General features: G+C 38.9%; 1 protein-coding gene and 2 pseudogenes across 1 annotated transcript in view; 1 reads left to right on the top strand and 2 right to left on the bottom strand.

The window, feature by feature from the left end:
- LOC121481893 lies at positions 1 to 986 on the top strand (annotated as a pseudogene).
- Positions 987 to 1,636: 650 nt separating this feature from the next.
- LOC121481892 lies at positions 1,637 to 2,942 on the bottom strand (annotated as a pseudogene).
- A 12,941-nt stretch (positions 2,943 to 15,883) lies between these two features.
- The window catches only part of RELCH (RAB11 binding and LisH domain, coiled-coil and HEAT repeat containing), a 119,759-nt gene continuing 116,951 nt past the window's right edge, over positions 15,884 to 18,691 (bottom strand). Inside the window, exon 30 of the mRNA XM_041739670.1 lies at positions 15,884 to 16,267. Within this exon, the coding sequence (XP_041595604.1) occupies positions 16,171 to 16,267 (97 nt within the window). The 3' untranslated portion in view covers positions 15,884 to 16,170. The remainder of the gene's footprint in view (positions 16,268 to 18,691) is intronic.

Genomic DNA, 18,691 nt, shown 5'->3' with positions numbered 1-18,691 from the left:
ATGGATGAGAGTCTGAGAAGCCATTCTGAGCAATGGGGAATGCTTACAGACCATGTGGTCATGAGAGATCCAAACCCCAAGTGCTCCAGAAGCTTTGGGTTGTTGGTCAGGTAGGCCACTGTGGAGGAAGTGGATGCAGCCACACGAGCAAGGCCACACAGGAGAGTGGAAGAGTTGTGCAACCAAAGGAAGGTGGGCTCAAGAGAAGATTCTTAAAGCCCTGGTGCCCACCTAACTGTAAAAAGATTTTTTTTTGGTGGCATTAAAGAAGACACTGAAGAACACCAGCTAAGAGATTATTTTGACCAGTAAGGGAAACTTGAAGTGATTGAAATCATGACTGAGGCGGTGGCAAGAAGAGAGGCTTTGCTTTGTAACATTTGATGACCATGACTCTATAGACAAGATTGTCATTCACAAACCCCGTACTGTGAATGGCACAACTGTGAAGTAAGGAAAGCCATATCTAAGCAAGAGGTGGCTAGTGCTTCATCCAGCCGAAGAGGTGGAAGTGGTTCTGGAAACTTTGGTGGTGGCCATAGAAGTGGTTTGGTGGAGATGACAACGTTGGTCATGGAGGGAACTTCAGTGGGTGAGGTGGCTTTGGTGGCAGTCGAGGTGGTGGCAGATATGGTGGCAGTGGGGATGGCCATAATGGATTTGGTGATCTTGGAAGCAATTTTGGAAGTGGCAGAAGGCATGCTTTTGGCAATTACAACAATCAGTCTTCAAATTTTGGACCCTTGAAAGGAGGAAATTACGGAGGTAGGAGCTCTGGCCTCTATGGCGGTAGAGACCAATACTTTGCCAAACCACGAAACCAAGGTGGCTATGGTGGTTCCAGCAGCAGCAGCAGCAGCTATGGAAGTGGCAGGGGTTTTCATTAATGCCAGGAAGCAAAGCTTAGCAGGAGAGGATAGCCAGAGAGGTGATGGGAGGCTACAGATTATAACAGGTTTGTGAATTCAGCCAAGAACAGTGGTGGCAGGGCCAACCTGCTACAAAGAAGACATGTTTTAGACAATACTCATGTGTATGGGCCACAAACTCGAGGACTGTATTTGTGAGTAATTGTACAACAGGTTGAGTTTCTGTTCCATGGAAAGTGTAAAGCATTGCAACAAACAGCTTTAGGGAGATTCTTTTCTGCACCCATGCTGTTAATTGCTAAATATAATAGTTGAATCATGACACTGAGTACATGTGTCTTTTAAAAAATGTGCTGTGTAAAGTTGGTCCACTTGAAGTCATTTTGGTAAACTCCTCCAACAGTGTGAAGTTAGCTTCCTCTGGAGATGCCAGGCTCTATTTGAAATTTACTTGCAAACTGCTTGGGCCCAGAAGCCATTGTGTCCACAAACCTTGGTGTAGTTGTGTTGGGTCCTGTAGTTTACCATTAAAAGGGTCACCCAAGCAAAGTCATGGAGTTTATTTGGTTATGAATACAATTGTTGGCACATGCTATGCGATGTATCTAAATTGAATTACGGCATCAGATAAAATTATAGATGGGATTAAAGCTTGTGTATCATCCATTATCATGTGTAATCAAGAAATTATTTAATATCCCCTTGATAATCATAATTAAAAAAGAAACATCACTTTTTTTGACAAGTTAGGACCACAATGGACAGCTTCACAGGACAATGGAAATAGGACAGTCCCAAGACAACAGAGTGTAACACTGCAGCAGACCCTCATCCTCTCTCTGAGCACCACTTGCTCCAACCTCCTCATAATCCTTTGCAAGGGCAGCCATGTCCTCATGGGCCCCAGAAAAATCTCTTCGGCCATGCCCTCATCCACACACCAGTGAACAAAGGCGTGCTTGCCGTACATCACATCAGCCTTGTGGTCCAGTCAGGCCCAGGCCTCCGCAATGGCTGTGGTGTTGCTCAGCATGCACACAGCTCACTGTACTGTAGCCAGATCACTACCAGATACCAAAGTGGGAGGCTGGTAATTAATGCCAACTTTGAAGCCAGTGTGGCGCTAGTCCACAAATTGGCACGCTTGGTCTTGATGGTGGCAATGGCAATGTTGACCAATGTTGACCATCTCTGAGACTCCTGTTGCCATAGCACAACAGGCAGCATGCCATGTATTTACTGCCGCAGGGGGCACATTTCACCATCTGGTTGGCTGGCTCACAGCCTGCATCGGTGGTTTCTGCTACAGTAAGCTGTTCGTGGTCGGCTTTCTCAGAAGAGATAATGGGCATAAGTGGCCAGAGAGAAGTAAATGCCAGAACAAGGATACTGGATTGGTCTAAAATTCTGTCAAATCAACATTCAGGACTCCATCAAATCTGAGGGAAACAGTGATGGAAGACACAATTCGACTTATCAACCTATTTAGGTTAGGGTAGGTTGGGCGTTCTAAATCGAGGTTTCCACAATAGATGTCATAGATGGGCTTGTTTCTACCATGAAGGCACAACTGAGTGCTCCAGGTGCTGTGGGTGGTGAGGATGGAGTTGTAGGGCCCAACTACAGCTGTGGGAACCTGGGGGCTGGGTAAATAGTGAACTTTAGCTTGGACATCTTGCCATAATTGACAGAGACGTTCCATCAGCTGGGAGTTGAACTCGGAACCAGTACCTCTACCAAAGTTGTGGACAATCAAGAAGCCCTGATAATCTGTGCCCTTCTCCATGAATTTGGTCCAAGGTGAGATCAGTGATCTCCTTGCCAATGGTGTAGTGCCTAGCGCCATAGTTATTGGTAATATCTTCCTTGCCTGGGATGCAAGAGCTGGGCATAGGTGCTGGTGCAAACTTCACCAATGATGCTGGGTTCCAAGTGTACAAACACTGCTGTTGGCCCATTCTTGCCAACACCTGACGGAGTCATCTCCTCCCCCAGGTGTCACTTGGCATCTGGCCATCAGGCTGGACACCTGTTCCATGCAATGGAGTTCCTAGCAGTCATCGCCCATCTGCACACCAGCCTGGCCACCTTGGCTGGAGATGCCTGAGACTTGCAGGGCTCTTCAGGGCTGGAGAAGGAAAGAGAATGGTGACAAGGATCTCCCACTGACAGACTACCAAGGATTCCAAGGCAGAAGTTGTGAGAGACAGGCCAGCCTGGAGGAACCCAATATACCCCACTCCCTCCCTACTGTGCGCTCTCCACAAAGTGGCCAAAGGGTGGACGCTGGACCCCACTGAGGCCTGTGCCACCCCACCTCCGAGCCCCTAGGACCCTGGTCCCATGTGGTAGCCTTGGGCTGAGGGTGTGTGATGCTGATTGGTGTGTTCAAAGGTTCAAAACAAACTCCTCAGAAGGAGTCAGATTTAGGTAGGGGAGGACATATCCTGGGATCACAGAAGGGCTGGTAGGGTGAGGAAGAAGATGGAGATGGCAATTGGAGGGAGAAGAAAGGTAAAGCAGCTGCCCTGTTTCTTCAGTGGTTTTGGGAGGTGTGTCAGGTAGGCAAAGGCCACGTGAGAAAAGGCGCCAGGTAAAGGAAGCTGTGGCCAGAGCCTCGGGAATGCAGACTCTCCCCCTCTGGCACATCCCTGGGTCCTGGACCCTCAATTTAAATTTATATCTATTTAAAGTGACAGCATATAATTGGATCTTGTTTTTTCATTTTATCCATTTTGACAGTCTCTACCTTTCGGCTGGAATTTTCAGACCATTCACATTTAATGTGATTATAGAGATGGTTGAAATTTCGAATCTACTATCTTGTTATTTGTCTATTATCTTGTTATTTGTTTTCCGTTTGTTCCAATATTTTCATCTTCTTTTGGATTGAGTATTTTTTAGGATTCCATTTTCTCTCCACTGTTAGCTTAATTTATATACCTGGTTTGTTTGTTTGTTTTTAGCTCTGGGTTTATAATATGCATCTGTAACTTATCACAGTCCACCTTCAGGATATGGTTCTCCCATTCATGTATAGTGTAAGGACCTACAGCAGCATACTTCCATCCCCCCCTCCTCCAGCTTTGTGCCATTATAGTCATACTGCTTGTTTGGCTTTGTAAACAAGCCCTACTGTACAGCCTGCCCAGTTACCTTTGTGCTTTTGGAAAGCACTCTGGTAATGTTGATATAAAAAAAATTAAAAGTGCAAATATCCTTTAAAACAGCAATTCCATGTCTTGGACTCTAATATAGCAATACATAGAGACATACAAGTGTTTATTTACCTTAGCATTTTTGTAAAACCACAAAAGAAGAAAAATGTGGTTTTTTTTTTTTTTTAAGATTTTATTTGTTTGAGAGAAAGAGAGCATGAGCAGGGGGAGAGGCAGAGGGAGAAGCAGACTCCCCTCTGGGCAAGGAGCCGACATGAGGCTCAATCCCTAGACCCTGAATCATGACCTGAGCTGAAGGCAGATGCTTAACTGATAAGCCACCTAGGCGCCCTGAAAAATGTGTTAATGGAGGAATGGTTAGAAAAAATTCTAGTATCTGGTAGTATAGAATATAATGCAGCTGTTTAAGAAAATTAAGTGGTTTTGGAAAGATGTCTATTGTATACTAAGTAAAAGAAGCAAGTTACAGAGTAATATCATCCCATATTTGTAAACAATCATAAACATGATTTTATTTATATATGTGAAAGAAGTTTCTAGAAAGACAATAATAGCATACTTAAGCATGCAAATTTATGTCATCCTTGCAAGAGCCTTTTAAGGAATATTATTAGTCTCATTTTACAGATGGCACAGAGTGGTTAATAACTTGCTTTAGGGTCACTTGCCAATAGTGGGAGAACTGGGATTCAAACCTTGCCTTTCTGGCTCCGGAGTATTATACTGTCTCACTAAGCATCGGATTTTAAAAATCAGGTGAGTTGCAGAAGTGAAAGGAGAAATTAACAACTTTACTTAGTTACCTGGACTATTGGTGTCTGGAATGTGGTGACAGGCTTTCTAGAAAAAGTAACGATGTGAAAGCCAGATGAGATTAGGATTTTACTACAAGGAACTGACTTGTGGAGAGGGTACTTTCACTGTGGCACTTCATGAGAAATACCAAGGCTTGCTCCTGGCACATTTCCAACATTACCCCCTACTTTTCTCAAAAAAGATTAAAGGACTTAAACTTCTGCTTGGAAAGCCCCAGAGGTGAGTGTGCTAGTTTTGGAAGCACTTGAACAATAGAATGCCCATGTTAACACATTAAATCTACTAGCAAAAGAGAGAGAGAGAGAGAGAGAGAACGCTTAATTAAAAAAAAAAACACTACTCTTTGAATACTCTATTTCTATATCTACAGAACTGTCACTCACATAATTCAAACATTTTATAAATATTAATGTAGAATACTATTTAATGAAATCCATTAAAATGGGCTTGAGGATGTCATCTTTCCTATAAAAACAGCATTATTATACCAGGAACATGGAAGTTATTCCAAATACTGTTTTTATCTCTTCAGTGAAGGATGCATGCATTACAGTTAAGAGGTTATTCATCATTTACAGAACTTATGATTTAAGAAACCTCACATTTACCAGCACATGTACAATTAAATATTGGTTACACGTAATAAATGTAAAATTATATTTTAAGCAAAAGATATTTTAATATTTAGTAAAGTTAAATGTTTCTGATTTTAAAAAGTAATCAGCAGACAATGAATTGTACTTACTTGTACTAAGGGAAAACACAGTACATTATGCAAATGCAGGAATCATAGGTTTATTTGAAAACTTTTATATGGATAGTGTGCATCTCACCCTGGAAATCCCCACTACCTCCCACTTCTGCATGAACTTTTTGGTTTTTAGAATTGAAAAGGTAACATAAAAATGTAGCTATCATTTTTGTTTCTAGTGGATGGCTTTTAAGTCTTATATTACATTTTAATGTAATATTTTACTCTTAAGGTAACATTTTAATCTTCATTTAGGCAGCAGAAAACAGGATCTTGTTTGACATGGTGATATCAAAATAGTTACTGTTAATGTGGTAAGGAGCTAAAGAGAATACATTAAAAAAGCAAAGTTATTATGTAAATGTAGGACTTTACAAATATTTCTTTCAGTGAAAACTTACTGACAAATACAAACACTTTTATTATCTACCCTGTTATCTTCTGCTCTTCTCATCTTGCCTACAAGATGCTTTTAAACAAGTCATTGATAAATTAGTGTTCATTCAGGGATAAATTAAGGCACAATTCTATCCTGTAATGATACCCAAACAACATGAAAATTTGTGAGAAATGTTGAACTGTATACATAGAAACCGATCTTGCTTGCTTTGGTAGACAAGAATTTTTGTTTAGTTCTACAGATTTGGTATTTAAAATAAGTGAATTTCTCAGCTAGTAGTTATCATGACTTTTTTGGATTTTGTTACAGATGAAATGGTTTCAAGTGGAAACAGAATTTATATTTCCTCTACTTTCCTTCTTCTTAACTCTACTTTAAGGATATGAAGGACAAAGTAGCTGTGTATCCCTTACATATGAACACAAGGATGAGTATTATCCTATATGTGGATGGCAGTTCTATTTTTAGACTGGTCAGGTTCAGACTGGCCACAATAGACAATTAATGCTGCCATCAAGATTGAGACAGAATGGGTTTTTTTTCAACAGTAGTTTTATTGAAGTAGAACATACAAAACATGTACAGCGTGGCTAATTGTCATAAAATGAAGATATACATGGAGCCAGCATCCAAATCATGAAGTAGAACATTACCAGAACCTCCAAAGCCCCTTTAATCTTTACCCCCTCATCCTTCTTGATAGATTTGATTATAATACCAGTGATTTACTTTATCTGCTTTTGGACTTTATATAAACAGAGTCTGCACTGTAGTATTATCTTGTGTATGGTTTTTGTTCAATATTGTTTGTGAGAATCATCCAGCTCATTACTGTGTAATTTCTGAAGTGGAATACATCACACCTTATTCATCATTTTACTGGTGAAGGATATTTGGATTATTTCACATGTTGGTGGACTCAGATTGCTAATATTTAGTTTAAGAGTTTTCACATCCAAGAGATTGGCCTGTCATTATCCTTTCTGAATTGGGTCAATTTTTGGTGTCAGGATGTTGCTGGGCAAGACTGTGAAATATATGGAAGAACTTTGAAAGAGTGTACAAGAATGCCATTATTTTTTTCTTAAATATTTGGTAGATTCACTGATGAAGCCATATGGGCATTGGGGTTTCTTTGTGGCATAGTTTGAAATTACAAGTTCAATTTCTTTAATAGATCTAGAACTACTGAGATTTTGTTTCTTCTTGTGCTGCTTTTCTAAATAAAGTTTTTTGTTTTGTTTTGTTGAGTGCTCCACACTCAATGGGGGGCTTGAACCCACAACCCTGGGATCAAGAGTCACATGTTCTACCCACTGAGCCAGGTGCCCCTTTGTATTGGCAATAGGAATATGTCCTTCCATCTTAACTTTTTCATTTTATTGGTACCACGTAGGATCATTTTCTGTTGCATGAATAATATCTTATGGTTTTTCATTTAGGATGAGTCTACTGATAATGAATTCTGAGTTTTTGGTAGGTCATGGTGAGGATTGTCAAAAAATGTCTTAATTCACCTTCATTGTAAAAGGTATTTTGCTGGGTATAGAATTCTAGTAGCAGTTCTTTTCTTTTAGCAATTTATTATTTATTTATTTATTTATTTATTATATTTTTAAAAGATTTTATTTATTCATTCATGAGAGACAGAGAGAGAGAGAGAGAGAGAGGCAGAAACAGGCTCCATGCAGACAGCCCGACGTGGGACTCGATCCCAGGTCTCCAGGATCACACCCTGGGCCGAAGGCGGCACTAAACTGCTGAGCCACCCTATTTATTTTTTAAGTAGGCTTCACATCCAATGTGATCACAACCCAGAGCTCAAGAGTTGTGTGCTTCACCAACTGGCCAGCCAGTTGCCCCTTCTTTCAGCATTTTAAAGATGTCATTCTTGTTTCCTGTTGGTAAGTAAACTATCAGTCTTATAGCTGCTGCTTTTTCAGATTTTCTCTTTGTATTTAGTTTTCAGAAGGTTACTATAACATACTAGGCTTAGTTTTCTTTGAATGTATCCTGGTTTGTGGTTCATTGACCTTCGTGATGTTTCTTGTCAGTTTGAGAGAATTCTTAGCCATTTGCTTTTCAAATATTTCTACACATTCTCTGCTTTCTCTTTCAGCCTCCTATGACTTTTACCCTTTTCTCTGTGTTTTGCATTTAAAAAAAGATCTGTGCTGCTTCCTATTTCTAGTTCTGCACACAGGGAATTTGGAAATTGCCACTCTGTCCTAACAAGTGAAAAGCTGAACAAACTGAAAAATTAACAAATCTCAAGTCCATAGGAGAAGTGAGGTCATAGAACACACTGCTGCCCCCCAAACTGGAGAGACTGACAGGCAATTACAGAGAACCACAAGTTACCAGGTTAGGAACTTATGAAAAGAAACCTCCATGTGAATCAGTGTTGGGGCAGGAAAACCAGCACTGTAAATGATGAATTGCTGGAGGCTCAGAGTGGGCAAGTCTGAGTTAAAAACTCTAGGGGGACCCAGTTGTAGAGGGCTCCCCCTACTTTTGTAAGTTTTATCTCTAGCTCAAGCAGGTTCTCACAGTAAACATCAGAGAAAAATCTCCTGTGTTTCTGGCAGAGGGAGAGGAAAAGGAAACCATTTGGAGATGAAGGAGAGTACTCTGTTTTTCTTTTTAAATATTTTATTTATCTATTCATAGAGACAGAGAAAGAGACAGACAGGCAGAGGGAGAAGCAGGCTCCATGCAGAGAGCCAGATGCGGGACTCGATCCCAGGACTGCAGGATCACACTCCAGGCTGCAGGCAGCGCTAAACCGCTGTGCCACCGGAGCTGCCGGTACTGGTTTTTCTTTTCTCTTTATGATAGTCACAGAGAGAGAGAGAGAGGCAGAGACACAGGCAGAGGGAGAAGCAGGCTCCATGCACCGGGAGCCCGACGTGGGATCTGATCCAGGGTCTCCAGGATCGCGCCCTGCGCCAAAGGCAGGCGCCAAACCGCTGCGCCACCCAGGGATCCCGGTACTGGTTTTTCTTAACAAGGCCTGCCCTCAGGGGAAACTAGTTAACCACAGCCTAATCTGATGGGGTATTATCGGAGCCTAACGAACATGGTGGAGGGAATTCCCCAATTCCAGCCCACTCTCACCAGCCTGTCCCACTGAAGGGGAGAGAAAAACTGAGAAATGCTTGTTAAGTTCCCAATCCAGAGGCACCGGCTCACTAAAGATGGAGGCCTTAATCGTTGGACTATGAAATATTTGCCACCTCCCACACACCTCACTGCCACATTATTAAAGTCCTATTTACAATAGTTCCTTTAACCCAATGCATAATTTCTGGCTCTCAAGAAAAAAATGCAAGGCATACCAAAAGGCAAAAAATATCATTTGAAGAGACAGGACAAGCAACAGAACCATGCATGGCAAGGATATTAGAATTATCAGACTGGGAATTCAAAAACAACTATGACGAATATGCTAAAGACCCTAATGGATAAAGTAGACAACATGCAAGAACAGCCAGGGGATGTAAGCAGAGGGATAAAAATTCAAAGAAAGAAGCAAAAAGGAATGCTAGAGATAAAATACACTGTACAGAAAGGAAGAATGCCTTTGATGGGCTTATTAATAGATTGGACATGACTGAGGAAAGAATCTTTGAACTTAATGAATTCTCAGTAGAAACTTCCAGAAATGAAAAGCAAACAGAAAACACTGGGGGAAAAAAACCCTCTAAAACAATAACTCAGAACAGAATATCCAAAACTGTGGGACAACTATAAAATGTGTAACATATGCATATGGGAATAGCAGAATAAGTAAGAGCAAAGTAAGAGCAGAGTCAGAAACAAAAAGTGTTGAGAGAAATAACTAACTTATTCTGTAACCTTTGAAATTACTCTTCAAAAGTGAAGGAGAAATAAAGGCTTTCGCAGATAAACAAAAATTGAATGTATTTGTTGCCAGCAGACTTGCCTTACAAGAAATATTAACAGAGAGAAGGAAAATATTGGCCAGAAATTCAGATTTATATCAAGAAAGGAAGAGCAACTGAAGAAAGAGTAAATGAAGGTAAAATAAAAGCTTTTACTTTTCTTACTCTAACAGGTAACAGTTTTTTCAAAACATATCAACAATGTGTTTGATTTATATATGCTTATGTATATATTATATATGTTTATATATAAGTGAAATGAATGACAGTAAATAATACAAGGAATGAAAGGAATTAGGATTATTTTGTTATTATAAGGTATTAACACTACCTTTGAAGCATTCTAGTGTTGTGTGAGAGTGGACTTGGGTTAGCTATAAATATATATTAGAAATCTGATTTAAAAAAAAAGTAAAAAAGAAGTAAAATAGATATGCTAAGAAAGAAAATGGAATAAAAAAAAGAAAATGGAATCATAAAATTATGTTTTTAAAAAGATTTTATAAATTTATTCATGAGAGACACACAGAGAGGGGCAGAGACATAGGCAGAGGGAGGAACAGGCTCCCTGTGGGGAGCATGATGTGGGACTCAATCTCAGGACCCCAGGATCACAGAGCTGAAGGCTCAACCACTGAGCCACCCAGGCATCCTAGAATCATAAAAGTCTTAATTAAAATAACAAAAAGAAGAAAAAAGAGTAGAAGACAAAAATATGGACAAAGAACAAGAGCGACATATAGAAAACAATAACAAATATGGTAGATATTAATTCAACTATATCAGTACTTTGGATCCCATTGATATAGATGTACCAGTCAAAAGAGACTGTCAGAGTAAATTAAAAAACAAGACTGAACTATGTTACCTACCAGAAACGCACTTTAAATATAAAGAAACACATAGATTAAAAATAAATGGAGAAAGATGTACCATGCTAACACTAATCAAAAGAAAGAGTAGCTATATTAATTTCAGACAGAGCAGACTTCAGACAAAGGAGAATTATCTGAATGTCAAAATACATGAAGCAAAAACTGGTAGAACTGCAAGGAGAAATAGATGAATCCATTATTATAGTTGAAGTCGAATTCATTAATATCATTGACAACTGGATATAATTGACTTCTGTAGACTACTTTGTCCAGTGACAGGAGAAAACATATTCTTCACAAGCTCTCATGGAACATTCACCAAGACAGACCAGATTCTGGGCCATAAAACACATCTTAACAAATTCAAAAGAACAGAAGTCAGAAAATGTCTTCTCTCAGATCACAATGGAATTAAACTAGAAATCAATAATAGATCAATGGAATATCCCAAAAATGTGAAGATTAAAAAAACTTCTACAAAATGCATGGGTCAAAAGAGAAATCTCAAGAGAAATTATAAAATATTGTAAACTAAATGAAAATGAAAACACAACTTATTAAAATTTGTAGGAGGCAACAAAAACAGTACTTAGTGGGAAATTTATGTAATTGAATACATATATCAGAAAAGAAGGAAGATCTAAAATCAGCCACCAAAGCTTCTACCTTAAGAAACTAGAAAGAGAACAAATTAAGCCCAAAGTAAATAGAAGAAAAGAAACAAAATTAGAACCCAACCAAAACCAAAAGAAAAAAAACCCAATGAAGATGAAAACAGGAAATCAACAGAAAAAAATAAACAGAAACAAAAGGTGATTCTTTGAAAAGAAATAAGACCAATAAGCCACTAGCCACCCTAAGAAAAACAGAGAGAGGACACGAATTACTAGTATCAGAAATGAAAGAGAGGACATCACTACGGATGCCATGGATATTAAAAGGATAATAATAAAGGAGTACTGTGCACACAGGTTTGATGACTTAGGTGAAATAAACCAATTCCATGGTGCCTGGCTGGCTTAGTTGGTAGAGCATCTAACTCTTGATCTTGGGGTGGTGAGTTCAAACCCCATGTTGGGCGTAGAGATTACTTGAAAGGAAGAAAGGAAGGAAGGAAGGAACCAATTCCTTGATACAATCTGCCAAAGCTCAGAATCAGAATAGGCCTGTATTTATTAAAGAAATTGAATAAAAAAAAAGAAATTGAATCAAAATATTAAGAACCTTTTGAAATAGAAAGCCCTAGGTCCAGATATGTTCATAGATGAATTCTTTTTTTTTTTTTTTAAGATTTTATTTATTTATTCACGAGAACACAGAGAGACAGGCAGAGGGATAAGCAGGCTCCATGCAGGGAGCCCGATGCGGGACTCGATCCCGGGTCTCCAGGATCACGCCCTGGGCGGAAGGCAGCACTAAACTGCTGAGCTACCCGGGCTGCCCTCATTGATGAATTCTTATCAAAATTTAAGTTAGATATTATACCAATTTTCTGCAGTCTTTCAGAAGACAGAAACTGAGGGAATATTTAACTCATTCTTTGAGGCCAGCATTACTTTACTACCAGACACAGACACAGACATTACAAGAAAACTACAGACCAACCGTCTCATAAACAGACCTCTATACACCATCAAAAATCTACAGATAACTTTTGACTTCCCCAAAACTTAAGTACTAACAGCCTACTATTGAACAGAAAGTCTTACCAATAGCATAAAGAGTTGACTAACACATATTTTGTATGTTATTTGTATTAAATACCATATTCTTATACTAAGCTAGAGAAAAGACAATGTTATTAAGATAATCATAAAGATGAAAAAATACATTAACAGTACTATACTGAAAAAAATCCATGTGTAAGTGGACTTGTGCAGTTCAAACCCATGTTGTTCAAGGGTCAACTGTAATTGAATCCTGGCTACCCATTAAGATACCACCTTCTCTGCTACGCTTCTAAGTGGAGGCTTTTCATTTTTGTTCTCACAAACTTTTGTACCTTACAGCCTGGAGGTAGGATAAGTATATTATCTCCTTTTCATTTTTACTCCCAAGGAAAGTATCTTTCCAGTTCACTTGCTTGAGCATTTTCACTAAAACATATTTTAAAAATTGTATTGGGACCCATCCCTCAGATTATTTCCCCCCTAACTCCATTATTTCCTTTGTCCTCTTCTCCAGTTTGGATTCTATGGTCCATCACTATAATCACTTCTTCACAAGTAGCTTGAAAGTCCTGTCCTGTACCCTCCTTTTAAGCATCTAGAAAAACCCACCCTATTTATATTTCATTCTCTGATACTTCACACCTGCTCCCGAAGTTGTTCCTGGCTGGAGAAAAAAATTTACTATGTTAAGTAGCTCTCTTTTATTTATTTTTTAAAGAAGTTTTTATTCAAATTCCAGTTAGTAAATATATAGTGAACCACCTCTATTTAAATTCACAATTACTGGGATCCCTGGGTGGCGCAGTGGTTTGGCGCCTGCCTTTGGCCCAGGGCGCGATCCTGGAGACCCAGGATCAAATCCCACGTCGGGCTCCCGGTGCATGGAGCCTGCTTCTCCGTCTCCCTCTGCCTATGTCTCTGCCTCTCTCTCTCTCTCTCTGTGTGACTATCATAAATAAATAAAATTTAGGGATCTCTGGGTGGCGCAGCGGTTTGGCGCCTGCCTTTGGCCCAGGGCGCGATCCTGGAGACCCGGGATCGAATCCCACATCCGGCTCCCGGTGCATGGAGCCTGCTTCTCCCTCTGCCTGTGTCTCTGCCTCTCTCTCTCTCTGTGTGACTATCATAAATAAATAAAAATTTAAAAAAAATAAATAAAATTTAAAACAAATAAATTCACAATTACTATTCTCAAATGGGCTTTCAAAATTGCTTGGCAATCCTGTAATTCTCTCGGTAATTCACTCTGCCATTCTCAAAGACAATCATTTTTTAAAATTTTTATTTATTTATTCATGAGAGACACACAGAGAGAGGCAGAGACAGAGGAGCCCAAAGCGGGACTTGATCCTCAGACTCCAGGATCACGCCCTGGGCCGAAGGCAGATGCTTAACCACTGAGCCACCCAGGCATCCCAAAGACAACCATTTCTACCTTCTCTCTCCTTAAACCTCTAACACTTCTGGTCAGCCCGGGTGGCTTAGCGGTTTAGCGCCGCCTTCAGCCCAGGGCCTGGTCCTGGAGACCCGGGATAGAGTCCCACATCAGGTTCCCTGCATGGAGCCTGCTTCTCCCTCTGCCTGTGTCTCTGCATCTCTCTCTCAATCTGTCTCTCATGAATAAATAAAATCTTAAAAAAAAAAACCCAACAACAAACCTCTAACATTTCCTATATACCAGCCAAGTTAATTTCTGTGCCTCATACTTCACTGAGAAAAATAGAAGTAATTAAATGGAAACCCCCTAATCTTCCCACCACTAAATCTAGCGAACCACCTCCACGTGCATCTATTCTCTGCATTTTCCCCTATTATAACGGAGACCAGCCCCTCCATTTGTGCTCTGCTCAACCCTCTTGCCTTCTCAAGGAGTTCACTTTCACAATTTTTGCTTGTTATTGCTGCTGCATCATCACCTTCTTTCATTTTACTGGCTTATTCTTATTAGCATATGAACATGATCTAATTTCTATTACAAAACTAAACAAACAAAAAAACCCCAATTAAACAAAACCCTCATTTGACCTTCTGTTCTTTTCTAGCTACCAGTACTTCTGCTCCCCTTCATGGCAAAATGTCTTGAAAGAGCTGTCATCTCTACTCACTGTCTCTCTTTAACCCACTCCAATCAGGTTTATATTTCCATCACCATCGATCCACTGAAACTACTACTGAGGTCATCCATGACTTTAATCCTCCAGTGGGTTTCAGATCCATCCTCATCTCGACCTATGAGTAGCAAATGACCTTCCTTAGAAGGCTCTTATCTTTGCTTCCAGGAAACCACTCTTTTGGTTTCCCGCCTAATCTCACTGTACCCTCCTCCTGACTCTTCTAGTAGTTGTTCTTACTCTGTTGGATTTTTAAGTCTGGGGCGTGTCCCAAGGTTCAGATGTGGATCCTTTTCTCTGTGGTTCCTTTCTCCCCAGGTCATCTCATTTAGTCCCATGGCTTTACCCAAATACTGATGACTCCATAATCTAATCTGAGACCGAGACTCAGATAACTAACTTATTTAACATTTCCAGAAGTAACTCAGAAATCTTAAATTTAACACATCTAAAACAAAAGTGTAGATTGACTCCCCAAACTTGTTTTTTACTTCCTCACTACTGTCAGCATCCATTAATGTATTCAGTTATTGCACAGAGATTTTAGCTACATCTTTGGTTTTTTCCCTTTCCTTCACTCTTCACACTCAATCTGTCATGCCAATTCTACTTCCAAACATGTTACAGATCTGCTCCTTTCCCTCCATTTTTGTCCAGGCTGCCATCATCTCTTGCTTAAACTACTGCATTCATTAACCTCTGCCTTCAGCCTCTACCATCTCCTTTTCAAAAGCATTCTTACAAAGCACCAGTATATCCAATATAAATTGGATTAAGCCATTCTACTACAACTATTCAAAGGCTTCCCTAAGTCCTAATCATAGTGTACAAAGCCCTATATGATCTCGCTACACCCCTCTCCAATTTCATCTTTCGATAGTGTCTCAATCATATTGTCATTTCCCCCCCCAGTTCCTTGAACATAACACTATTTCTCATCTCATTGCCTATGCACATACTGCTCTCTTTTATTTTTACATGGTTAAAGCCTATTCTTCCTCATTTTCAGGTAAAATGTCACCTCAGAGATGTCTTCCAAAGCAAACCATAATCACCCTAAGGTACATCTTCCTCAGCCCTTGTTTCTCAGCCTGTTTGTCTCCTTGCCTGGCTGTAAGCTGTTGTTGGCCTCATTCATGCTTAGCACATAATAGATCCTCCACAAATGTACACTGAATGGTGAATGACTACAATCTTTAGAAAGGGGTGTTTTCCTCACACTTACAGATCACTTGGAAGACTTGGTGGTGTTGATAAGAGGTGCTGTCCAGAGAGTCAGATATGAATACAAACTCCAGAGCTTTTTAGCCCATACACACATGGTACAACTCTTTTTTTGCACTTTTATTTATTCCATATTTTCTACCTTGGCTATAAGTAAGGACATTATGAGAAACAAAGTCAAATACTTTGCTGAGGTCAAGATGCACAAGACTATATAATTCTGATAAACAACATATAATAACTCTATGAAAGGACTTTAGGTTAGTTTGGCATGTAGACTCAGTAAATTCATCTTGTCCTGGGGGACTCATCCTCTTAATATAATTGGCAAACTTGCATGGAATTGGTATCAAGCTTGCAATTCATTCGATTAATGTTGAGTACTTATCATACACCAGGCATTCTTCAAATACCGGAGACACATTGGTTGAAAAGGATAGACAACATTCTCTCTCATGGAGCTGAGTCTAGTGAAAGAGACAGACAATAAAAAACAAGAAAATGAGTATTGAGTAATTATGAAGAAAAACCAGAGTGATCTTAGGGAATTATAAGGGTTACTTTGGATTGCATAGACAGAAAAGCCAACCTGAAGAGGCTTTATATAGATTTAGAATGGTAATCCACATTTTGTAAAATCTATTGGCTTCTCATTTTTGAAAATCAGGACGTTTATCCATCTCTAGTCTGTAGCCTTTCCATGTGTTCTTTTTTTTTTTTTAAAGATTTATTTATTTATTTAATTATTTACTTATTTATTTTATGATAGACATAGACATAGAGAGAAAGAGAGAGAGAGAGAGAGAGGCAGAGACACACACAGGGGAAGGGAGAAGCTCCATGCTGGGAGCCCGATGCAGGACTTGATCCCGGGACTCCAGGATCGCGCCCTGGGCCAAAGGCAGGCGCCAAACCGCTGAGCCACCTGGGGATCCCCTTTCCATGTTTTGAGGATGATTACAGCACTGTGTTTCAATAGCATGACATATAAAACAAAATGGTCTCCAAATTTGGCATGCAGCATTTACCTAAGATCTGAATACTTTCATAGTGTCTGCAAGAAACCAGCATTCTAACTTTTAAAATCATTGGTCAGTGGCTAACTAAAGAGTTTCCTTCTCTTAGATAATACTAGGAACCAATTATTTTCAAGAAATGGCAGTTCTTGTTCTTCCATTAGTATGAAAAGTTTAGTTACAAGGAAGTTCAAAGTATCAAAGAAAGCTCTAAAAAAAAAAAAAAAAAAGAAAGCTCTAAGTTACTCAAAGAATCAACTATATACTAAAAGACATGAGTGAAGCTGCAAAGGGTAAATAAAATCTTTTACAAAATCTAAATTACATAACAAAAATTAATTTATTGAACCAATTTACTTAGGCTTTTGAAAAAAATTTAATTGCAAGTTTTGGTAAACAAAACATAAAATTATCTTACCAGTCTTCACTAGGTTGGAAACTCTGGGAGTAAAGTAGGCAAAAGTTAACAATCAAAAGTGGTTTCTGCCTCACTGCAATTTTAGGTAAATGATGCATGTCATAGTAACCTATACACTTACTAGAAAACAAAGTATGGGGATTATCCACAGTTACCCATGCTTTAGTTATTCAAGGGCTTATTTTAATTCTACTTTGAACTTTCATGATACTCTTTAAGTGCTAAAGCACTTTCATGTTTACTATTATGTAATTTTCATGAAGTCCTGTAAGGAATAGAGAGAGTGTTCTTATTTCCATGCATTTTGATGGTAAAGACAAAAAAGAATTTGCTAGAAAGGGAACTATATTTATAAAATTCATATAAAAAGGAAATTAGGAAATGATTTACATTATGAAAAGCATCACCATAGGTTCAATACTTAATACATGACAAGGAGATTTATGAACAGAGGAAGCTAAAAATTTAAGTAATTGTCAAGTAGTCAGAAATGAAGTATCTATAAAACTGTAAAGTCAACGAGAAATCATTAGATTTACTTAGCAATGTACATGTTACATAGGATGCTTATAACATTTTCAGCCTCATTGAAAATGCATATCCTAAAAATATCTCAGGTTGCAAATGCCAACAATTAAAAAGGAGGTTGATTTTCCTGTAAGAGTAGTTTAAAAATTTTTTATTTAATCTTTTAAAAGACTTTATTTATTCATTAGAGAGAGAGAGAGAGAGAGAGAGAGAGCGAGCAGGAGTGGAGAGGCTGGGAGAGGCAGAGGGACAGGGAGAAGCAGACTGCCTGCAGAGGGACAGGGAGAAGCAGACTGCCTGCTGAGCTGGAGGTGTGACAAGGGGCTCAATCCCAGACCTGGAGATCATGACCTGAGCAGAGGCAGCCACTTAACCAACTGAGCCACCCAGGTGCCCCTAAAAAGTTTTAAAAAGTAGACTATCAACAAATGATAATCCTAAATAGCATCACTAACAAAAAATTTAGTATCTATAACATATAACACAAAATGCCAGTTTACAGACAACATAAATTTTACTACATTAAAGTCCCTCAAGAAACCTATTCACGTAATGATCTAATTGAAATAAATATAATAGATTAGTCTTTAACATAATAAGAAGATATTAAAATAGTAATATACTTTCTTATAGATATGTTTTGGGCAGAATTTTCCAGCTATTACTGAAGACTCTTAAGGAAAGCAAGTAATTTATATCTGTCCCCACACAGAACCTTTGGAATTATTTTCATGCTACCAAAAAATACAAACCTTTTTATATTGTGTTAAGTTTGCATTAACTGTCATGTACCTTTGTGATTGGTGTGGCCTTACAGTGAACAGGAAATTTTAAGATTTTTCTTAAACATGCAAACAAAGTAAACTATAAAGAAGGCAATCAAAACAAAGTTTCCTATAGTTAGTTCTGATGGGAAAATATGAATGATG

This window comes from Vulpes lagopus, chromosome 24 (genome assembly GCF_018345385.1).
Source record: "Vulpes lagopus strain Blue_001 chromosome 24, ASM1834538v1, whole genome shotgun sequence".
Classification (NCBI taxonomy): Eukaryota; Metazoa; Chordata; class Mammalia; order Carnivora; family Canidae; genus Vulpes; species Vulpes lagopus.
The sequence above is the reverse complement of the archived record's forward strand: the minus strand, read 5'-3'. Positions and strand labels throughout refer to the sequence as shown.